The sequence below is a fragment of the Aplidium turbinatum genome, chromosome 12, assembly GCF_918807975.1.
Source record: "Aplidium turbinatum chromosome 12, kaAplTurb1.1, whole genome shotgun sequence".
In the NCBI taxonomy this organism is placed as follows: domain Eukaryota; kingdom Metazoa; phylum Chordata; class Ascidiacea; order Aplousobranchia; family Polyclinidae; genus Aplidium; species Aplidium turbinatum.
The window spans coordinates 1,836,084-1,860,274 of NC_137483.1; the positions used below are offsets into that span (position 1 = coordinate 1,836,084).

General features: G+C 39.8%; 2 protein-coding genes across 2 annotated transcripts; one reads left to right on the forward strand and one right to left on the reverse strand.

Annotated features, from left to right (window-relative positions):
* The first annotated feature begins 666 nt into the window (after positions 1 to 666).
* Positions 667 to 7,229, forward strand: LOC145780783 (7-dehydrocholesterol reductase-like). Its single transcript, XM_082592420.1, has 9 exons — positions 667 to 961; positions 2,301 to 2,520; positions 2,751 to 2,873; positions 3,744 to 3,891; positions 4,161 to 4,295; positions 4,839 to 5,071; positions 5,553 to 5,703; positions 6,033 to 6,160; positions 6,564 to 7,229. Exons 1-9 carry the CDS (start codon positions 747 to 749, stop codon positions 6,747 to 6,749), a joined length of 1,539 nt encoding a protein of 512 aa, XP_082448546.1. The 5' UTR covers positions 667 to 746; the 3' UTR covers positions 6,750 to 7,229.
* Positions 7,230 to 11,073: 3,844 nt separating this feature from the next.
* LOC145781032 (uncharacterized) lies at positions 11,074 to 24,161 on the reverse strand. The gene is made up of 7 exons (XM_082592740.1): positions 24,053 to 24,161; positions 22,529 to 22,577; positions 21,596 to 21,648; positions 19,530 to 19,667; positions 18,452 to 18,758; positions 14,941 to 15,224; positions 11,074 to 14,000 (listed from the first exon to the last, which is right to left on the reverse strand). Exons 1-7 carry the CDS (start codon positions 24,059 to 24,061, stop codon positions 13,908 to 13,910), a joined length of 933 nt encoding a protein of 310 aa, XP_082448866.1. The 5' UTR covers positions 24,062 to 24,161; the 3' UTR covers positions 11,074 to 13,907.
* Positions 24,162 to 24,191: the final 30 nt, after the last annotated feature.

Sequence of the window (24,191 nt, forward strand, 5' to 3'; positions counted from 1 at the left end):
CATACTGATAACTTGACTTAATTTTTCCAAAAACTACATTAATGTATTTATCAGAACCAGGATCGTATCATTGGAAACCGAGCGCCTTATCTGCTCGCGCCTCAACGCTAATTATACTGGTTGGTCTGTGTAATGTTTGTCAAAGCGTTTGTTCTACGAATTGGTAGTGCGATACTGGTGAGACCAATCTCATGGGCCAAAGATCGTGCTGTGGCTGTCATTTCTAGCTACACTAGATTGCTGAATACATTCCTTTGCCGTGTTTGGTATTGAAAAAGTGGTTAGCAGACGCAGAGTGTCGCGGTTCGCTCATACACAGCTGTTAACATCGGCATCCCGAGCACAGTGGTGGGAATGATCTGACTACAAAACCTGGAATCCTTCATACACTTATTTTATTGCAATTCCAAGCGGCATGCGGCACAGCTTCAACCAGAAACTAAACAATCCACAGAAAATGTCATCACTGTGAAAATGACGTCAGACAGAAACAAGGGTGGACCGGTCCATACCAGTACCGAAATTAAACCGTAAACTGTCTTCCAGCCAGTAAATCAATCACTTTTTACAATGTAAAAATGACGGATGTTGCTGTGTTGGGAATTGTATCCATTGCATTTCTGTCTGAGAATAATTCATATATTTCTTTTTTCAGGGAGCGTAGGTGCTTACGTTTTAGGTCGATGTAATTATCTTGTTCAGGTGCAAGTATTGTGACTGTAATAATTGTGATTGTTCTCACTGAAATGAGATCTCGAGTAAAAAATCAAACTGCGGCTCAGCAGAATGGAAAACCAGCCACAAACGGAATTCACGTTCAACAAACGGCAAACAATGGAAACGCGACGATAAAAGAGGCAGGCACAATTTTAAATGGAACGAAAAATCAAAACGGGATTACTAACGGGATCCTTCAAAACGGAGAAATAAAACAAAGTTTCTCGACATGGGGGAGAACATGGTAAACTAAGTTTGTTTGAATATATTCTTAATTTCAAGAAATAATTCGTTGTTACGTCATCAGTAATACCTTGTTACGTCATCAATGCTTGCGCCGTTTCAGACGTTTAGTTTGTCATTGAGTGCACGAACAAAAAATTCACTAAAACGATGCCCATTATGCTTCATTGTTATGTTTATATCAACTGGCATAATTAAACCAAGCATGTAGAATTATAACTGGCACACTCCGCCCAACACCAATCTCCGACCTCTATAACTTAGCAACTATAGCTCCACCTCATATCCGAAGAGAAGTCGCTACAAAAAAGGAAAGAATAAAACAAATATCCTACCAACGCCACCCTCTCTGTGAACACAAACGTATTCCAACAAGACTCAAGTCACGCAAGAGCTTCATCAAAGTCGGCCCATTGGAACACACAAGCGCGGCAGCTGCACGATTAGAAATGTGGACCTCTGAGCCCGATAGGACACAACATCCTGCCATCCCAAGTCCTTCCGAAAGTCTCCAACAAACTCCCACCCTTGATAGAAGAGAGTGATGTTGCCTAAATAGAGCCGGCTGCGGAGTCGGGAGAAATAAAAGCAATCTTTTCCGATGGAAGATGACTCCTGACCCAACGTGTGATTGCGGCCTAGACAATCAGACGATGAAGCACATCCTCACCAACTGCCCCCTTAGCCCTTCATGTGATGACAACGACCTCAAAAACATCAAAAACAATGCTCTTGCCTGGCTCCGACACTGGCGTAACAAGCTATGAATGAATGACCAACTGGCGGATGGCCTCTACAGATCATTTTACATCATTTCATCATTCCGCACTTTCACCCAGGTGGCAGGTTACCAATCTTTTCTTCAACATTATCCTGCTACATTCTCTGCAACTTTTTTCTCGTTTAATCAAGCCTTGATTTTTGCTATTTTATTGTTACTACCTTCGATTTTTGTACTTTTTGATAACTCGGCTGCACCACTGCGGCTGCTCTGAAACTGTATGCATTTCTCAGCACTGCGTACAGCATAAACGAAACATAATGATTTTCATAAAGAATAAAGTCTCATACTTGACGCCAAACAAAGGTTATTATTTTACTGGATCACCGGCACTAACGAGAGTAGGGTGGCCAGTTCCTTTCCCTCGACCGCCTTTACTTCAGCAACTACGCCCGCCCAATTTATTACACCCTAGGTTGGTGTGAGTGATGTTTCTTATCAGCAACCAGCTTAGGCCGGTAATCGAACCAGGATTACATTATTAGAAGTATAACGCTTTATCCATTGTGTCGTCACAAAAACGTAATAATTAAAAAAAACAAACATTGTCATTCTCCAGGAAAACGGATGCTGCTGGAGTTATTGTTTGTTCTTTAATGTTGCTCCTGTGTCCTCTCTTTCCCGTCCTCTTCTACTCCTCCTGCTTCAAACATGGATGCAGCCTGTCGGACACTTTGATGGTAATCTATAACAACCCATCCATGTCGATGGTGACAGACTTGGTCACCTCGGTAACCATGGAAACGGTGGTTCTTTACACGACTTGGATGTTACTTCAGGTAAGTTAGCCCTGGAAGGGCTGTTGTTTTGAGTGTTTCCCATTGTTTTAATTTAAAACTGTTGCCATCATAACAGAAATACACAAAAAAATAAAAAACGTCACAATGATAATTACGGAGCTGGTGAAAAGTAATGTTACATTAAATATAAAACATTTTTATGTTATTTTAATGTAATTTTGTAGTTACAAGATTATTATTTGAAAAACGACGATGCCATTCCTATCCAGGTCTTTCTAAGTTTCCTTCCTGACGTCATCCATCACGTGATACCCTTATATAACGGAGGTATACAGCAAGGATCGGTGACGCCAGCTGGTCTCATCAATGATTACAACGTCAACGGACTGCAGGTGCTTAGTGGTTTTCTTGTTTTAATTGCGTGCGGGTGTTTACAAAGGTAGTTGAAATTTCTCCCAATGTCTTTTTCTGCACGAGCTAAGCTTTGCCTTCCACATATCCTTGGTTGATCTTTGAAAGTAAAATCAGTTAAAGTCAAATTTGCACAAGTAATGCGCATATGCAGGGGGCGTAGCCATCAAAAATTTTCCGGGGAGTGGGAGGCAACAAGTATCTTTGCACATGTGGTTGAGCCCAGCAACAAGGCAGAACACTCACTGAGGGGCCTCCTCCAGAAAATTTTGACTAAAATACTTTAAATTGCGCATTCTGAGCGTACGTTCAGCCTTAATGAATAATAAATCTTTCTCAAAGACGATGAAATTTTGAACGTGAAATTTTGAACGAAATTTTGAACAGAACGTGAAATTTTTTCTCAAAATATTTTGGAGGGAAGGGCAATTGCCCCTTTCCCCCCCTGACTACGCCTCTGCACACGTAAACTATTTTGTTAAATATATAGTTTTCACAACTTTGTTTTAGAATTAGAATATAATTGTGCCGACATATTTTTACAGTAGCTTTTACTTCCGTTTCAGCCACAGTTGTACATCCATAAAGTCGCTCTTGCTTAGTTCAACAACGTTGAGCAAGAGAAGTTATTGAAAACACAAGCTCATTATTGCAACGGTTATGACGTGGCGTACCAGTAATAAGAATGCTGATAATGACGATGACAGTGAGATTATGACGACAGTAATAATGTTAATAAACACATCTTCTATTCAGTCACAGAGCTTGTATTCCAATGAGTTCCCTCCAGCTGTCTTTGGGAAAGTGGATTCAGTCGCTGGTTTATTTCTTATTTTATGTGATCACCACAGGCTTGGATGATAACTCATCTGCTGTGGATCCTCAACGCGTTTTGGTTTCAATTCTTCTCTCCATCGATTATCTCCAGGCACTTGGGAGCGTTCATTGTCTTGGCGAACGTGTTTGGTTACATCCTTTCCGTGTTCGCGTTTGTCAAAGGTTGGTCTTGATAACATAACAATAAGTTTACCAGCGAGTTTTTAGTTGTAGGCTGTGCTTATACTGCTTTCTGTTAGTCGTCGTCGTCGTGTGAGCCTCTGGGGCCGAGGGTCTATCCCTTTACCACCCTAAATTCACAATGTTCCCGGACTACACTGGAAGGCAACGAGCGAGCAGTCAGTCTTTGGTTTCATCATCAAAGACTTGCAGACCTTCCACTCCGTTAGATACACAAATGCAGTAATATTGATTTTTGTAACTATTTCCAGGTCATTTCTTTCCAACACACTCCGTAGATGTGAAGTTCAGTGGAAGCAAAATATACGATTTCATGATGGGAACGGAATTTAATCCCAGGATAGGAAAATATTTTGATTTCAAGTTGTTCTTCAACGGAAGGCCAGGTAAACTACAAAGTTGAATACCTGCAGAAGAAATGCCAACTTGTCGAAAATCTGTACAAGTAATCTTGCAGACAGCTAAATCCGTCATCTTTACATTGATTCAACGTCTGTAGACGTTGAAATAAAGTGTAAAGGAGACGGATTTTGCTATCTGGGCTATGCATAAATGCTTCGATTGAGATAATTAAGAAGATTTTATAGTTTTAGAAACATTTTGGCAATCTGTGTCTTCCAGCTTGAGTTCTTGCTTCATCGTTCCTTTTCCAGCTTAATTGATGACGAATGAATTGTTTGTTCATTTTCACTTTCTGACTAAGTTTGAGCCATTGAAGGCACTTGTTAGGTTATACAATGAAACTAAAACATGCCAAACATAGTAGAGGTCTACAAAAAGTTTCAGTTTAGTTTTCACTTTTCAGTTTCAGTTTTCTCAGTTTGATTGTTTATTTCCGACCATCAAAGCGAAAAACTGTCACTAACCACAACATAGCAACAGTTTGGAAAAGATAGAAGCGACCAAACGCGACAAACTCTATTGTTTAGGTATCGTGTGTTGGACGCTGATCAACTTCTCTTATGCTTGGCATCAATGGGAGAGGTTCGGTTACGTCACAGACTCCATGGTCTTGCTCAACATCCTCCACGCGATTTACGTGGTGGACTTCTTCTGGAACGAAAGCTGGTATCTGAAGACAATTGATATTTGCCACGACCACTTTGGGTGGTATTTAGCTTGGGGGGATCTAGTATGGTTACCGACAATGTACACTTTACAGGTACGTCCAATTAGAAATCATCATGGCTGATTCGTTTCAAACACCGGTTCACAAAAGTTGTTTGTTCCAGGGGTAAAGTGTCGATTCTTATGTATACTCGGACGCTGAATCAAAAACTGTCAATTGAAGTTGCTGATTAGATTTGGTACAAAGGCTACACAAACTTTCGTTTTTTCCTGTGGTTGTACATTATGGCCTGTCAAAATTATTTCAGTCCGGTACTCTGTTAAAGGTTAATATGAAAATTTAATGTAGATGTTTGAAACCGATTTTATTTTTTTCAGCTGCACAGTTTATTAACATTGCCTGTAGTTAGAGTTGGGAAAACATTTTTAAACTTTTTCGCTCAGTTTAAAATTTTTTTTTCACACTTTTTCGCACTCGAAATACTTTCAATCTGCCACTTACACCACATGAGAACGATACATATCAATAGAACAGCATCAAAACAAATGAATTGATTGGGTCTTTAATTCTTCAGGGTTTGTATTTGTCTTATCATCCGGTAGACCTTGGCCTGATAAAATTCGTCGCGATTTTGTCGCTTGGATTGTTAGGTTACTTCATATTTCGGTCCGCCAACTGTCAGAAGGATCAGTTTCGACGCGACCCGACTCAATGCACAATTTGGGGTGAGTAAGAGATTTTTTTGCTCTAAAAAAATTGTTTGATGCGGCTTCACTGAAACTGTCTGTTTGCAAAAGAAGAGCATTGTTTTGTGATGGGTGCGGCGCTGAATAAAAATGCTGAAGATTATTTGAAACACAAGCTGCCACACATTCAAGACAAGTTGTGGCTCACTATCATGCGCCACCTTACGGTATGGCAAACATTGAACCACTGACGTGTTGCTTGTGATTTGCAAGTTGTAACATCATGCAGAATTATTTAAAAAAATTAAATTGAAGTAAACATTTGAAAGGTATTGAGCCAATGCATTGACCAGTGCTGTGTACTCCAGGCAACAAAGCATCCTACATCAGCTGTACATACTCCTCCTCTGATGGACGTCATCACAAGAGTACCCTCTTGACGTCAGGCTGGTGGGGGTTGGGGAGGCACATGAACTACACCGGGGACCTCTTGGGGGTATGTAGATATCGGTATGACGTAACAACTACATTAAAGTGATGTTACAATTGTGTTTATGTGACGTCACAACTGCATCTATATGATAGAACAACAGCTTCCAGGTGATGTAACAATCAACAATGCGTATAAGTATATATGCGACTTTCTAACATGTAAGCACACAAGCCGAGTTACGTAACCAGATTTAATATATTTACGTTCAGTTTGGTTATAAAGTTGTTGGGATCGAATGACATTTAGTCGAAGAATCTAAGCCAGTCCTGAACCAAACGGAAAAAGCATAGTATGTTCCACGGAACACAATTGCAAAAAAACTTATGTTTCGTATAAAACAAAACTATTTTACTAGTTTTAGTTGATTAGATTCAACGTTTATTCATGACCTACTTTGTTGTTGCAGTCGCTGTCTTACTGTCTATGTTGCGGGACTGATCACATACTTCCATACTTCTACATTGTCTACATGTTCATATTGTTGGTGCACCGCATATACCGAGACGAGCATAGGTGTAGTGCCAAGTACGGAAAGTATTGGGAGACATACATAAGAGCTGTACCCTACAGACTTCTACCCTGGATCTACTGAGTCGCCCTTCACATCTCCGATGATGATGATTAGTCTCAGTTGTGGAAACTTTTCAAATTGCACAAACATGAACAACAATGAATTCCTTATATTACCTACCCAAGTGTACACTCGTGTTGCCGGCAGTGTGAACCAATAGGAACGTTAGATTTATCGTCGCTCTGAGACACTTTTTCAATTGTTGCGTCACCGCTGTTAAGCTATTCTCACTTCGTTGGAAGAACGAAATTGCTCTCATCTTTATTGCTCTCATTCTTGCTCTCATCGGGCTTCGACCGACGGCGTGTTCGCCAAAGGCGCCACCCAGCGGCGAGGGGTCTGGGAGGCCTCCCCCAGAAAATTTTGAAAAATTACTTTGAATTTGTTGCATTCTGAGAGCATTTTTAACAAAAATATGGGTATAAATATTCCTGTAAAATGGTGCTGTCCGGTGGCATAGCAAAAGGATAAGATCATGTTTTCTTCGGCATTTTTTCGGTAATAAAGCTAAGTCTCTATGTTTTCTTGTTGCTAATTCCTAATTCCTTGTTGCTAATTTCCTAGGGCCCCCCCTCCATAGATCCGCGCCTGCCTGCAGCGACAACTATTCAAAAAAATGTGGCCGTAAGAGTAAGGGTAAACAAAAAGTCTACGCCACAAGTCTACGGCGTAGAATTTGCGGCGTATACGTAGCCTACATCTCTGGTCGTTGGTAGCTTTCAGTTAACTCCTTTAAACGACGACGCGCGCTGTCAACGAGGGTCAAACCTAAAGCTTTTGTATCGCCAGTTATCATCCTTAGCGTCCGACTTCGTGACTTCACTTCTGAATGAGGCCCAGATGCAAACCACCCAAACACTGGAAAGTGACTTCATTGTTGAGTCATGTTTGCACGTCCCTACCAGACAAGGTACTGTTCTTTGCCAATGCGGTTTGTCGATTTTTCTGAAACAAAGGCATCTTTTGCAAAGCGTTAGTTGAGTAGATGGAATTCATGTTTGCAGTTGCCGTGACATGCAAATTGTAGGACTCCACCTCGTTAGCTCAGTGGTTACGCGCCGCGCTCAAGATCACGCGGAGCTGGTTCGACTCTCGGGGTGTGCGCTTCAGCAACGCATTCAGGGCTGCTCTCCATTCAGCCGCACCTAGTGGGTGGAATAATTCCCTGGCAACAACACTTTACCAATCGGAAAACTTCACTCTGTCAATCTCGGTAACGGCCCTGCGTCAAGAGCCTCTATAAGTATGTGTGGTCCCCCCGATAGCTCAGTTGGTTAGCGCGTCACTTCGTAAACAAAGAAGCTTCAAGATCAAGCAGCGCCGGTTCGACTCTCGGTATGTGAGCTTGAGCAACGCACTTCGTGGACAGCAGCTCTCCTTTCAGCGGCAGTTAGTGGATGGAATAATTCTCAGGCAACAACATTTCAACAATCGAAAACTTCACTCCGTCAATCTCGGTGACCGGCCCTGCGTCAGTGGTTCAAAGCCTCTACAAGTAGGCTTTGTGAAACTGCCAGGATTAAGCTTTGCAAAAAGCTTCACCAGTCCGAGAATAAAGATACAAGCAATCTATCAATTGGCGCAATGTGCAATAGTTGAAATAAACGATTTAGTCATGTTCTCTCGAAAACTGAAAAAAACGTGTAATTTTTTCTTCCGCCACGCTCGCTCAATCACATTGTATTAACCTATGGGTCATCAAACTGCGGCCCGAGGGCCAGAACTAGCCTACGAGGTTTATCGACCCGCCAAATTATGCACAGAAGGTAACAGTAGCGTAGCCAGGAATTTGAAAGGGGGGGGGGTGACCACCCAACGGTGGGGCCAGAAAATTTTGAAAAATTGCTTTGAATTTGGTGCATTCTGAGAGCATTTTCAACAAAAATGTGGGTACGAATATTCCTATAAAATGGTGCTGTCCGGTAGCATAGCAAAAGAATAAGATCATGTTTTCTTCGGCATTTTTCGGAAAAAAAGCTAAGTCTCTGTGTTTTCTTGTTGCTAACTCCTGGCTGAGATGTTTAAATGTTTGGTATTGGCAAAACTCGCTCTTTTAATGCAGTTTTGTTTAAAATTAGGCAATTTTTTTTTAGACTGAAAGCATCATTCTCAATATCGTGACGTCACACGGGTGCCAAAGGGGGGGGGGGTTGTAACCCCCAAAACCCCCCTTGGCTACGCCACTGGAAGGTAATATATAAGTTAGGCTGAATAAAAATCCCGTTCAGAATTAACGCTGTGTGAAGTGTCTAACTTTAAATATGCTGTTTCCCGTCCTTATGGTGTATATACGGTTAGATAAAGTTTGTGCGACTTTGGGAGTTGATGATAAAATCAAAAGATTTTCTTTACCACCCAATCGCCTGTAACAACCGAATGTGTAAATTGTGGCATACAGCCGATAAATACCGACTCCATTGAACCACCACAAGTTGTAGAATGTTGAACAAAATAGTTGTCCGGCCGCGAATATCTCTTTCTGCAGTCATCTGGCCCTATCTCAAAAAAGTTCGGTGGCGTTTGCATAAACTTAACTTACAGCATAGGCACGCCGTACGAATATTTCACATCGGCAGCGGTTTCAAGGAGTATTAGGCTAATAATATTTGATTATGGGCTTATCAAAAACTGATAAAAATACTGCAAGTCTATTCCGCAGTCAAACCATTGCTCATTCAATTATTTTAAGTTAACAGTTATGTCAAGCTATTCCAGTGACAACAAAGGTATTGAGTAAAGTATGCTCGATAGGCTTATATTACAAGGCATGTCCTCTTAAACCGTGAGCCGCAAAACCTTTGATTACAAGAGAGTTGTACAACTAGAAGCAAGACTAGACCACAAGTGGGTCGCACTCAAAAAAATTTCACAATATTCTTGCTTTGTCAGAACTTTGAAGCTCTCTCAAATATTTTTACATCCGCTGCCGCCAACATGTCTTGAAAAACTATCTTCAGCGGAGAGCTAAACAGTTTTTTTGTCGTATCTAGACTTAGGCCTATGTCTGGTGATTCAATATTTGGGTTAAGCTGATAGGAAGTCAAGGAAGCCAATCTTCGTGTCTATCTTCAGGCATGTCTTTAAGTGTCTTGCCAAGATGCAGTCACATGCTCTTGCTGAGTGTCGAACCGGCGCCCTTTCGATTGCCGTTCCAGATCTCTCGCCACTCGGCTATGCAGCCAACGTGACGCGGACGCATGCTCACGTGATAAAGCGCGATGGGCGTCCCGGTAGATCGGTGCTTCCCAACCTGGGGTCCGTGGACCTCTTAGGGGTCCGTGAGAAACCATTTGGGGGTCCGTGATTACCTTGATGAATTTTGGAAAAAAAACGAAAGCGAACTTTTTACTTTCATTTCTCTCTTTAAATGCAAATGTGTCAAGCTCAAGCCCGCGAGAATAAATTGTACCGGTATGGATTAAAATAAATCTATGCTGCTGTCTACAGTGTGTACATTGACCTTAAACTACATCTACCACAACGCATGTCGATTACAGTCAAATCAGGATTGGCTCGTCTATTACGTAATACCTGCCGAACGAAGTTGAAACATAGATTCGAAATCCTTTTCTTTTTGACTTGAACAATATTACCGATGACGATCTCAGTAAAGATAACCTAATTGATTTGAGATCAAAAGAGTTATTACGCATTGAATTTCATTCAAAAACTGAGGAAGAGTTTTGGTGCTCACAACTGCAAACCTACCCATTCTTGGCAAAGCAAGTGATTATTGTTTTGTTACCATTCATAACCACTTACCTTTGCAAGGCAGGATTCTCAGCTCTTGTTACAATAAAAACTAAACATCAAAATCGCCTGGACGTTGAAGATGACATGCGTGTTGCATTGTCAAAAACTCAACCACAGTTCAGTCGTTTAGTTCAGGAAAGGCAACAACAGCTCTCTCATTAAATTTTCTTACGTTGAAAAAGTTTCGGCATGACACTTTGGGTCACCTTAATATTCAAATACTCCTGACATTTCTTGAACAATTCATTCATTTTCTTATTTGAGCAGCTGTTTTACCTGATATTTGCCGCAGGAGTCTTAGCGGCAATGCAATATGGCACAGTACAGTAGTTGAGTAGCATAATCTATTACAATAGTTAATAGTATGTTAATTGAGTTTCAGGCAAAATTTAGGTAGGGGTCCGCAGAATTAATAATTTGTCTAAAGGGCTCCGTGACAACAAAAAGGTTGGGAACCACTGCGATAGATGATATTCCAATTGGGCAACTGCCCTATGCACTGACTGTGTGGGCAATGCAAGTGCAAGCATCATGTCATGTCATGAACATTTTCTGAAACTGATTTCCATAGAACAACAATCGAACAACAGAATTTTATGAACTTAGTTTATTTATGCTTCTTTGACCAATGCTAAGGAAAATACAATGAGAGATTTGAGGTCTACTTTACTCTAAGAATTACTGTTTCGGTTAATAATGACTAACTTGACAACTTCCATTAATTATTCACAAAATCAAAATATTTTTGCGAATTATTGGCAAATACAAAACTATCCATAATTATTCAAAACAAATCATAAAGCTGAAGAATGTAAATAGAAAATCGCTAAAAATTATCAAAAAAATAGTCAAGAAAATGAAGTATCTTCTGACAGGTGTCAAACCCACAACAATGCTTGATATGAACGACTCAGATACATGTCTTGTAATGCAAAGAAATTTATTTTCACACGAGTCAGTTCAATCATACTGTATATAGCTAAAATCAATTTCGATCAGCTAGAAGCTAGATCATATTCAGTTAAGCTTATTCAAATAGAGCTTATTCAAAACAATAGTTCTTCTCATCCCATGGCATGCAATTAACCAATTTACTAAATCAGAATAACAAAGCAAATTACATAGTTACAGCATTAACGTCGGCTTGATTTTATGTCTAATCATTACATCAAAAACAATATATGCAAACTTTAAAAGTCCACAAAAAGGTAGAAGCGACAAAGCACATATGAAGTAAATGATGGCAATAACCTCGCTCTGGCGAGCAAAACTTGTCTTTTTATATTATCAATCCATGCCAACATTGAAGTGATAGAAATAGTGACAACCTTTGATTGACGGGATTAGCCTACTGGAACATAGCAATAAATAACTGCTGTGAAATTGCGTTACTATTATTGCTATTATTGTTTCACTTACTGTGCTTCTGGCTGGTTGATTGCTTCGCGACTCTGCTTTACTCGATGAGTCTGCCACTCACATTGTAGTGCAGTGGCTAGGAAGCGTTGCATGCTGTGTAATGTGAGCGCATCTTTTATTATCGTTCTATTTATGTTCCATAGACCACAGTGTTAGCTTTGCAACCACCTTATTAAAGCCTAACAAAGGTTAACTAAAACTAGATGTGTTTTATTACAATAAAAATCATAGTGCAATCGCTGCAGAGCAGAGTATTATTGTGCTCTTGTGCCAGGATAACTATAAGTCATCGCTCAAAAATCTTCAAACACTGGTGGTGTTGCATTATACATTTTCTGTCACATTTTTCTGACTTTCATACAAAATGTGAATCCACAAAGCCCAGCATGAATTATAACAAATATAACAAGTTTCTTGTTACCTTGACTGCTGTTTACTAATTAACTCATAGTTGTCCCCAATTAAGTTGCCTGCAGCGAGTTATTAACTGCTTATGGCAATAATGCCATAAACATAATAATAATCATAGAGAAATGAAAGATAGTAACCTTAACGGGTTTAGCATACTTTATTACACACAAAAAATATAACATAATTAAAATAAAATAAACTCAAACGTTTTCGACACGTACGTGTGTCCTCATCAGGAATTAAATCTGCAATACATAAAATGAAAAATCGTAAGATAAATTTGACTTTGCATTGTAACTGTAACGACACTCTGGACTGAAAGCACAAACTGAACAAATGGTACGAGAATGATTGCGAGTAAATTATGCGGTGGGAAACAGATCACGTGAGGTGTAGACTACAGGCATTGGACAAAACAATTAGAACACACACAAAAGGAACGATGAGCCACAGGCGAATAACTGCCGGTTGAGAGACGGATTGTTACGTTTGATTCTTAAGGCTTCCATAATCTTAGTCTGAAAACATATCATAATAATAATAATCATATTTTACGCCAATTGCAACAATATACAGTAGACTGAAAATCATATATACAACAGAACAGGCCAATAGGAAGCAGCGAATGAACATGTACTCCAGTTATTGAGTTAGCATATAGATATGCTTTCTGATAACACGCTTGCGCAACGTTGCTTGTGAAGTTAAGAATTGGGACTGAGTGAGCAAAGCAAGCGAAATCGTTTTGCAAAGCACAAAAATATAAAAAATTACAATTTTTCCTTGTTTTTTTGGAGGAAAGGGCTATAATACTTGACTACTTTTTTTTTTGAGAGCTTGTTCAAGCGCATCCGATCAAAAGGTCTCAGTACGATATCAAAAATTAGCTTAATGTAGGCTACAAAAAGTGTTGAATGCACAGTGATGGATTAAGTTCAGTGGCTGAAAGAAGTAAATCGAAACAGTTCTGTTTCATATTTTATTTCCGACCATCAAAGCAAAGCAATATTACTTTCTGTAACATAGCAAGAGTTTTGAAAAGGTAGAAGCGATAAAACTCAAACATTAATGCGTGGTCGAGAGAAAAATGATTAACGAAACACAAGGATTTGACACGGTCGTAACATTTCAAAAGTGAAGAAAATGTGAACGAAATCTTAACAAACGGGTGTCCTAGAAAAAACAAGCATTATAAAGGTGATAGATACTTGCAATGTTGGCCGGCCGTGGTGCGTCATAAAATCTATTTATGGTCGATGTGGGAAGACACCGCTCAAAAATGCGTTTTAAAAACGAAAGATATTGCGTGACACCTTTTGTTGTGAATTATCACACCTTGCTTATAAATTGGCAGGTAAGTTAATATGCAAACCATGTTTGCTTCAAATCTTCAGAGCAAGTAGGCAGCTTTAAGTAACGTTTATATGGACGTTTCAATTCCTCTCTTGCTCTACCAGCCGGAGAAGCTTCACTTGGTTCAGAAACCACACGATGTCAATGGCAAGCGTTATCAACCTGACATGGTTCTACTTTTTTGTAACTGGGTCATCTCAAGAGCATCTACACAAGACGCACTATTTGGAAATAAATAATTCTTTATTTGTTCCAAATAACTACTTTTTCGTGTTGGAGTGGGCCGATGGGTTCCATAAAATTCTGGCATGGTGTAATACTTGGGACGAGCCTCATCTGTGACGAAACAGAGATTTAGCTTGTTTTAAAAATAATATTTAGATTACTGCATCTACCCCGATAGATCAGTTGGTTAGCGCGTGACTTCTGGAACGAAGAAGCTTCAAGATCAAGCGGCGCTGGTTCGACTCTCGGGGTGTGCGCTTGAGCAACGCACGTTAAGGACTGCTTTCCATTGAGCGGCATCTAATGGATGGAATAATTCCCCGGTAACAAGACTTCAACAATCGGGAACTTCACTCTGTCAATCTCGGTGACTGGGCCTGCGTCAGTGATTCAAAGCCTCTACAAGTATGCAAAGCTGCCAGGATTAAGCTCTGCAAGAAGCTTTTCCAGTCCGAGGATAAAGATTCAATCAATCAAACAATCAATTATAATTTGTAAATATTTTTTCATGTTTGTCTGCTGACTGCTCCCTGTTTCAGCCCCCTTGATAAGGTCAGTCGTACTGACTGACGAAGCGTGGAAATAGAAGCTGGTTATCATTCTTAACATCTTGTGGTAACTCAATCTGCAGCCAGCAGTGGATTTTAGAAATTTTGTTGATGTGCCTTGTTTGCGAAAAATCTAGCTAGAACTTTTTGTGTGACATTCATCGGGTATATAAGACGTTAAAAGTGGGCCAATATGTTTAGCTGAAGTCCTCTATTGCTTTTTTCCTCTAATGTTGTTTACAAGTTCAGTTTTGTGTTACCCAAAGCAGACATGCATCTAATATGATCATGATGACTTTATTAGATCACTATACTTTCTTTTTCGCCTTTTGCCTTCTCTTAAAGTCAATATGGCTAACCAACTTCATTTGTGCTGGGAAGTAAGTGAGAATTACAATCCGGAAAAGGGTATGAAACCGACAGGATACAACATTTTGTGGTTACCAAAGACAGCTTTTTGCTTTTAAAGATGGTTGAGGTAAATAAATAAACGGATGCAATACCTCTGCAAGTGCTCCATCCCTCCACATCATCGCTTTCCTCGTTTTCACCCTGACTGCTGAGGGACCTCGCTGCACGCTGTACCTCATCGCATTGAAGTATATTGTGACGTCACTGGAGTGCTCCGTTGCGCGTCTCGAGCGAGGGTTCGAGTCATTGATCTGTGTGAATGTGTCGTCGCGCCGTTGTCGATCGTCGTCGTCGCCGCCGCCATCGTCGTTTCCATTGTCATCATTTGTTTGATCGTGGTCTTCGCTCTGCTCTTTGTCATCACCAGGAGCGGATGCTAAGGAAAGTTGGAATTTTTTATCAGTCAAGGCAGATGGGAAATTTTAATTTCAGTTTGAGAAAATTTAAACATGTAGGCTACAATTTTAGTAAAGAGGTAATTCTCTTAAACCATAAGACAACAAAACCCAACAACTGCCTGTTGAGGCGAGAATTGTAGGATTCTTATGAGTAAATTTATACAACTCTGTAACTCTCGCCTCAACAAGCAGTTGTTTGCCGTAAGTGCCTCCTTTCTACTCCACGTCTTTACTTAATTGACCATCCTGTGACGTGTCTGATCTTCTCTGCTTTCATAATTTCATTCTTGTGCATTTTCTTTTCAATTCATGCATGTGTACTGGCAGTGGCGTATTTAGAAATTTTGTTAGGGGGAGGCCAAGACATTATGTCAGTCAGCCGCGCACGGCTGAATCGGCGGCTGGAGTCCAATGGGGGTCTGGGGGTAGTAGCCTACACACGGGGTAGTCAACGGTAGTACACAGAAAGCTCAAACTTGATGAAAATGGCACTTAATTGGTTCAAATTTATTCTACTTGGGTTGAAATTAGACTTGTTTGAGCCTTTAAATAGGGGTGGGGTATATCAAAATGTCATATGATGCGTCAGAACGGGGGGAGGGGGTTAGCTGAAACTGTCAGATAAGGGGAGAGAGGGTCCAAAATCAAGAGCGAATCCGCAGAAGTAAGTTACTGTTCCGATCAATGAACCAACAAAAGATATGAAACACTTCAGAACATAAACAATAAGTTAGTCCTCCCGACCTCGAATACCTTTTGAACATTCTCTGCGATTCGCAATGACAATTTACAGTTTAATGCGATGGCTGTGCTTGGCAAATATATCAATGACTGCATCATGCTCGAGTACAATATCCTTATTTAAATACATCTGAGCTAGACCATCTAAACGTGGCTCGGTCATGGTCGTGCGGTAATAATTTTTCAGGTACTTTAGTGAACTGAAACATCGCTCATTGGAGGCAGTTGTAACTGGAAGCGTAGCAAAGATTCGAAGTAATAATTTATGGATAATCGGATAAGTGCCGAGTTGTTCAGCCGCTTGATACGCATCCACAGAGTCGCAGGTCGTTTATCCACAGAAACTGCAAGCCAATTCGCTCTCCATCTTCGCAATTCAACAGTAGCTGCAAAGCAATTGCTTGGTTCAACATCCAGCATTCCATGGTAGAAGTCGAAAATCTCGTCGATCGTGCAGTCCTCATCTTCATGAATCAATGAAGGCAGAAATGTGCTGACTTTAAAAGCTGAGCAGTGCTCATTGAATCTATGGTGAATTTGTGCCATGCAATTGTCAAGAAAAGGAAGAAAAACTGTTGATAAATTACATTGCAAAAAGTATACCCCGCCCCCCGCGCTAGGATAAATCATCCAAGCAATTATTGCGCTACAACTTTTTTTTTTGCAAAATTTGTATTTTATTTTATTTTTTTACCTGATCATTAGGGGGAGGCCATCGCCCTTTATCCTCCCCCCTAAATACGCTACTGTGTACTGGGTAGATCCTTTATTTCGTTGCTTGATAAGGGCTAAACGTTCACTTTACCATACTATGTTAAATAATAATAATAATAACAACATTTATATAGTGCCACATCCACAGTGCAAACTATGCTCCTGGGCGCTGTACATGACAATGGTGATAAAAAATACGGTACTTTTAGTCATAATGTTAAGCGAGATTAAGTGCAGTGTCGTTGTGAAGTTTTATTGTATGGTTTCAATATTTGTTGGACAAAAAATGGTTTAAATGAGACAATGGGAAAGACCTAGCTGGATCGGAATCAACGGATTACTCGAAGCAAAATAACTTTTTGAAAGACACTCTGAAATTTGTGGGAAATTTCTACAATATATTCTTCCCATTTACCAGTCAGGGCAGTTCTCCCGAAGATTTAAAACGTTGGAAAAGTAAGCTGATAGAAACAGACTATTTATGAAATATTATACCAAAGTTTCTAAATTTACTTTTATTAAATTACTGAATTTTCTTGTTTTGATGCGAAGCAACTTAGTGTTGAATTTTGTTTTGCACAAAAAAAACTTTTGGTATCTTAAGATCGACTCAAGAAAATAAAAACCTTCCCTCTCCCCTACACCAAGAACCTCCATTTCACGGTAGCCTGCAAGATGGAAATAAGTTTTCAGGCTGACAAAGATGTTGATTTGTTGTTGTACATTTGTTAATCTTGTTATTTACGAATTGCAAAGTTCAAATATATTGGCAAACCAAGGGTAAAAGAAAAGTCTTAAGCTTGCACAATGAAGTGACCACCACAGTACAAAAGCAATAAAACTACATTTCAGAGCAATCTGCCCTTCCAACGGCAAACATTGCATAGCTCGTTGAGTGTATCGGCCGGTAGCTTGCTCAGTTTGTTCAGCTCTGAGTACATAGCAATGCCAAGTGACCAAGGGAAACCCATACTGGGGTTTTCCCCATTTAAAATTTTTTACCAGGTGCAACAGGGTTTTTGTTTTCCTAGAAATTTTAGTTGACACGCCAAGGTAGCTTGTGCTTCTCGGTCAAGTGCCGCATACCCTTGTTCCTTCTTATTTGTCGTTGTAGGACAAAACTTGGAGAATGACATTTTAGTTTTATGAAAAGCAGCTAAAATATAAATTGAAATTATTTTCAACAAATTTGTTTCTGAAAGCATTCAAAATAGCGCGATTGTATTCTTTTGCGGAAGTGCGGTCATTATGGGGCAATAATACAGCGCGATTGTAAGATTTGCAACTGTCACTAGACATGAGTAAAAAAAAGACAATCTCCTGATTTCTCATTTCTTATTAGCTTCATTCCCATTGTTATTTTACGTAACCTGCACAAATTGACAAGAGCTGAAATCTTTTCAATTTAGTTTTTTTATTATTTTAGCCAGGTCCCTGATTTTAGCCTACTTGTTAAAAATCTACTTTTTTTAACAGGATAAAAAATTTTGTTACATGTGTGTTATTACAGGGGGTGACCTTCAGTAGCCTACGGTGACCATTTTTTTGGTTCACTTTCTTTCAGCAAGCTTTGTACACATACTAGGTTTGTAAATTGCTCAATAGCTGTTTAGATTATATCAAAAGGAAATAATGCAATATGATATAAAGAGTCACTGTCCAAATGAAGGATGTATTTAGTACTTTAAAAAAAACTGAACACCCGAAAATGATCACCATGCCACTGGCGTCTTTGACTTAACAAACTTACCTACGAAATTGTAGTTGTTGAGTTGATAAGTGTGCTGGTGATTAGTGTCGCCGTTATGTACTTCGATCATGTTGTTACCTCCATGGAAGTTCATCTCATTGTAAATGATCTTCCTATTTTGTGGGTCCTTAACTTCCTCATCACATTGTGCACTTTGAGATGATGTGGGAACGCCTTCTTGAAGAGGACTTTTTTGTTCCGAAGTCTTATCGGATTCAGGAGATGATATTAGGGATTCTAGGGGGGTGTCAGGATTAGAATTTGGTTTTGAAGAAACAGCAGGTTGTTGAGAACATCTAGGATTAACCTGTAAAGGAAAATATTTTAAGTTCTCATGTTTGCACAATGCACATGCAGTATAGGCTATACAGTATATAACATATAATCCAGTATATGGTACGGTATGGTACACAGGGCCGGATTTAGCTGATGGGGGCCCCGGGGCACTTTTAGATCAGGGGGCCCCCATGCAAAAAAAATTTTCGCGCCGTCGGCACGAAAAACCACCTCTACGTCTTCAGTAGCATTAATCCAGCACTGCACAGCATTTTGCAGAAACTTCAAAGGCTGAAAGAGAAAAAAAATAATAACACAAAATCACGTTTTTTCCACGTCGGGGGGGCCTTCAAAAGGGGGGCCCGGGGCACCGGCACCCTCTGCCCCCCCTAAATCCGGGCCTGATGGTACAGTGTATGGCACACAATGAAAAGCAAGCTTGCAAACGAAAACTTATAAACTTTGCAATGAGGTACAACTCGAGGTATCCTGCCACTCTTGAACTGATAAGATCTTTGTAGTGACGTAAGCAGAGGGTATCAGAAAAGGTGTTTGCAAAGTCACTATCTCATTTAGACAGTGACAACCCATGAAGTGACAAACTGTGAAATTTAGCTGCAGACCTGCTCGTTTTGTGAAGTCTGTAAAGATTTCCTGAGATGTTTCAACGTTGCACTAAGATTTGTTGCTAAGAGCAGGCTGCGTAGGCCACGTATAACAACCGTGACATTGGACTAACCCCATGAAGATTTACCCCTCTTCAAATTTCACATGTCCTATTGTTTAGGTCCAAAATCCTCACGTTATTTTCCCCGTTGAAACATTCTTTGGCCCTTGTGATGTCACTGATGGGACAGTCTTCCTCAAAGTCGCTCTCCTCCACTCGTGGTCTGCTGCAACATCCAGGACGAAATTTGTGAGCGTTGCTCTTCTTCTTCTTCTGTAAATGAGGCGCAAGGATTAGAATGCGGAAGAGTTTGGGAATTTTCACAGCGATTCATGTTTTTACAAACCAAGAAACATTGAATGAAAACTAGTCAAAGTTTTGCTTCAGTGACTCTGTCTGTGAGAAGTCAACCATGACGGTACTTCTGGATTTCAAATCACAACAAAAGAGGTCAACCCTAGTGTCGCGGGTGTCCATTGTCTTATTCCCAGACGACATGCATGACTACCAGAACAGTTGTGAATACCGAGTTGCTACAAGTAGACGAAGGTGTGGCGTGAAACATCGAGTGTCCTCTTTCACGACGTCGCACGATCCAGATACCTCACCCAATGTTGTGACTAAACACCTTACTCGCTTCAGTGAGTTAGTTATCGACATCAGTGTTTCCCAATTCAAAACAAATAGTTGATACTTTATAAAATAGTAAACATTACCAAATAACAAATCAGAACAGAGAAGTGATAAAATAAATATTCAGAAAGGGGTGCGCCAAGGTAACACTCTTCCACATATTTACAGCTCCAATTAAAGAGAATTTAAGAGGCTGAAATTTGAGACTGGACTTGTCATTAATGGACAAGTGCTGAGCAATCTCACATTTGCAGATGACATCATTCTTTTTGTGCAGTCAGAAGGCACTCTGGAACAATTGCTTGAGGAACTTAACCAGGAAGTAAAACGAGATGAAATGAAGATGAACAGAAACAGACAAAACTAATGTGTAACGAGATAGCAAGGAAACAACCAAGGACGAATATTTTGATACGTGGAGAAAAGGTAGAGGAGGTTGATCAATACAAATATTTAGGGAAAATAGTAAAATCGAGAAACGACATCGAAACTGAGATTATCCAATAGATGACACCAGGCTCTAGAAGATTTGGTCAATATAGCACTTTTTTAAAGAGTAAGAACATTCCAATGAACTTCAAACAAAAACTCATGAACACAGTAATATTGCCAACATTAGCATACGGAGCAGAAACGTGTTCACTCACAAAACAGCAAACAAGAAAACTGGCAGCAGCGTAAAGGAACATGGAAACAATAATATTAAACATAAATAGAAAAGAGAAGATTAGAAATGAAGTTATCAAAAACAAAACACATATCAAAAATGTCATTGAAACAGCAACAAATCTGAAGTGGCAATGGGCGGGACATGCAGCAAGAATGACAGACAACAGATAGGTCAATATAACCACAAACTATGCAAAAAGAACTAGAGAGAGACCGAAAAGAAGATGGCGGAATGATATTGAAGAAAAAAATTGGCATCGCCTGGATAAGAACAGCTAGACAGAAAGATGTGGAAATATATGTGGAGGTCATCTGTGGCAGTGGCATGATTGACTAATGATGATAATGACATCAATAACAATTCGTCTCAAGATCAAGCGATCTGGTTCGGCTGTCGGGGTATGCGCTTGAGCAACACATTTTAAGGACTGCTTTCCATTCAGCGGCAGCTAGTGGATAGAATAATTCGCCGGCAACAATACTTCAACAATCGGAGCAACTTTACTCTGCCAATCTCGTTAACCGGTCCTGCGTCAAAAGCTTCTAGAAGTATGCAAAACTAGAAACTATCAGGAATAACCCATCAAGGCTTTGTCAGTCCGAGAATAACGATTGAAAACCAACCAACCAACAATTTCCACAATGTAAACTACGCGTTTGAGTTGTGCACAGAGCAATGGCGAGTAAACAATTTAGTCATAAACTGGTCAAGTTTGGTGAAATAAAATGTCTTTGAGCGAATATCAGGCTACAACCACTTAAGGGTGAACTTTGCAATAGATTTAAAAGGCAAAATCAAATCCATTGCATAGGATTCCAAGGGTTGATTAACATTATGCAGTCAAAGGTTGACAAATATTTTCACAATTGATCAAACTCAACTCCATTTGTAGCCTCACCTTGTGGCTCGAGGCATGGCTTTCTGTTGTATTGTGAGTTCCTCCTTGATTTGCTGCAAAAATACAAAGCTTTGAAAAAAGGTTTCATGTAAACGGCTTCAAAAGCAATTGCTGTTTTTAAAATTATCTAGATTTTGAACCACCAGCTCAGTGGCCGAGTGGTTTCGCCTTCGGCTCTGGTGCTGGTAGATCTGAGATCGATTCCAGGTAGGGTCAAACCGAAGACTTTAAAAACGATACCTATAGTGTTCTTTCTTGCATAACGGCAACGCAGTGAGAATAAATCGGGTAATAATGTAATGACATCGTAAATCTGATATAAAATTAAAACATGAGCCCTGTCGCTAATAGATCTTAGCTGTTGTAGATCGACCATAAATAAAACCTTTACATTATTATTATTATTAGATTTTGGACAGTGACCACTGACCAGTCCTCAACAGACATTAGGCGTAACTAAGAGAGGGCAAGGTAATCACCCCTGAAAAAGTTAAATTTTAACATAGAAACTATGACTCGTCCTGATGATGTTTTGGACTGAAAATACAGTATTTGAACCAAGGCCATTGCAAGGATTTCGAGCCGGTACTTATGAAATCTCCGGCCGCTGTAACATCACAATAAAGGATTTAAAAAAAATATGTGGTGTGTTTTGTAGTTCCTTGCAATCCTAGAAAAGTTCAGGGCCTCTAAACTTACATTGGGTCCGGGTCTAAAAGAACCCCTGAACCTAGGCCCCATGCCAAGTTAACTGATTTGGGCCACCACTGTGGCAAGTGGGCCTTTTGAAACTATGCTTCTCACTCCCAACCTCACCCTTGTTTGCGTCCCTAGTGGGCACAAAGATTCAACTTATTATCAATTTTGGAAATTCACGAGCTGCGTAAATAAAATAATCGAAGTTAAATAAATAACTTTACAACCTTCGCTAACCTTCAGCAATTCTCTTTTGGTTCTTTTTCATCTTTTTCTTAAAGGAAGCCTGAAATGTACCAACGTTAAAATACACTTGCCAATACTCAACCTGCGTTTGTATCAGGTAAACGAAATGGCTGACAATTACTGGAAATAGTCTTTTGTTGTTCTAAAACAGGGGTGGGGAACCTGCGGCCCGCGGGCCGAATGTGGCCCGCGTGACTGTTCCATGTGGCCCGCGTCAAAATTTCTTTACTCAAAATATATTGAAACAACAGCTCAAAAAAGAGTAGGCTCTGCATTCTCGGTATATTGCGAATGGCCGTCGATGAAGAAATGAAACGAAACGAAGTCGATCAGTTCATGAATAATCAGGGAAACCATGTCGTCGAACTCACTGATAGCCAATGGTTGTGTGACCTAGCGTTTATGGTTGACATTAGCGAGCACCTCTCCGAGCTCAACGTCAAGTTGCAGGGACCGAATCAGCTTTTGAACTCCTTGTTTGCAAAAGTGAAATCATTTGAAGCTAAACTACATCTGTGGAAAGTACAACTTGAAAACAATAAGATGTTCTTAATAATGATGTTCCTAATAACTTCCAACATGAAATAGTAGATCTCCAGAATGACGGTACGTTGAAAGCGATGTACCAAAACATTCCACAGCTCAACTTTTATCAAAGCTGCATAAATGCTGGTGATTTTCCAGTCATGCGGGAACATGCTTTGAAATATGTGTCTCTGTTTGGAAGCACCTACCGCTGCGAATCAGTTTTTTTCTGTAAATAAAATTTCGAAATTTTTAGTGGCCCGCTTGTGTTATTTCTCATTTTATGTGGCCCGCAATACTGAAAAGGTTCCCCACCCCTGTTCTAAAAGTATTTTAAGTTATTTCTTCCATCCTCATACAACAAAAGACCCTTCAATATCAACATAACGCACGTGACCAACAAGACTCATCCGGTCTTATACACAAACAATAAGTAAAGCTCTGTCGGTTGCTATAGTTACTATTTGCAAACTGGAAGGACCTGTGGGGAATTTCTTTTTATATCCACTTTTGTACGACGGACATCCTAACGCGGTCATCAAACACTCAGAGGTGCAATGAACAAACAGGGCCGTTGAGAGAATATTTTGGGCCCTGTACCAATGAGCCCCTTGGGCCCCAAATCAAGACATTTCTGGAAAAAACACACTATATCCAAAGCATACGCGCTGGTTTCTTCAAGTTATCAGCCCCTTAGAAAGGTTACGGGCAACTAAATTTACCCCGGACCCGAGTCCAAAAGTACCCTTTGGACACTCTGTCAAAGCTACGGGGTAGACTACAACTATTTTATAATCAAGCACTGATGTAAATGAATAATCCATGTTTTCCAACATGGAATAAAATAATTTATTAATTTAAATATTAATTAAATTATTAACTTGTTAATATGTAATAAAATAAATTAAAAGAAATATGTAATAACTTGCTTATTTTTTAATATGCATATGTTCATTGTTCACTCGAATAGGCAAAATTCAATTCACCCACCTGCCCCATGATTGAACAAAGCCAGAGGTTTGCTATGTGTCTTTTAGTGAGTTGAGCGATGGGAATGTACTTTTGGGGAAGATGAACCTTTCTTTTGGTACAAAGCAAGTTAAAAATAATTTATTTGATAAAAATCACA

What these genes read in the sequence shown, in the direction of transcription:
- LOC145780783 (XM_082592420.1), top strand. Translation starts at nt 747, where the DNA reads ATGAGATCTCGAGTAAAAAATCAAACTGCGGCTCAGCAGAATGGAAAA. An exon ending in TCGACATGGGGGAGAACATG is followed by an intron (nt 962 to 2,300) that starts GTAAACTAAGTT and finishes GTCATTCTCCAG; the next exon opens with GAAAACGGATGCTGCTGGAG. An exon ending in CGACTTGGATGTTACTTCAG is followed by an intron (nt 2,521 to 2,750) that starts GTAAGTTAGCCC and finishes ATTCCTATCCAG; the next exon opens with GTCTTTCTAAGTTTCCTTCC.
- LOC145781032 (XM_082592740.1), bottom strand. An exon ending in CCAAAAGAGAATTGCTGAAG is followed by an intron (nt 21,649 to 22,528) that starts GTTAGCGAAGGT and finishes GTATTTTTGCAG; the next exon opens with CAAATCAAGGAGGAACTCAC. An exon ending in GTTTCAACGGGGAAAATAAC is followed by an intron (nt 18,759 to 19,529) that starts GTGAGGATTTTG and finishes TTTCCTTTACAG; the next exon opens with GTTAATCCTAGATGTTCTCA.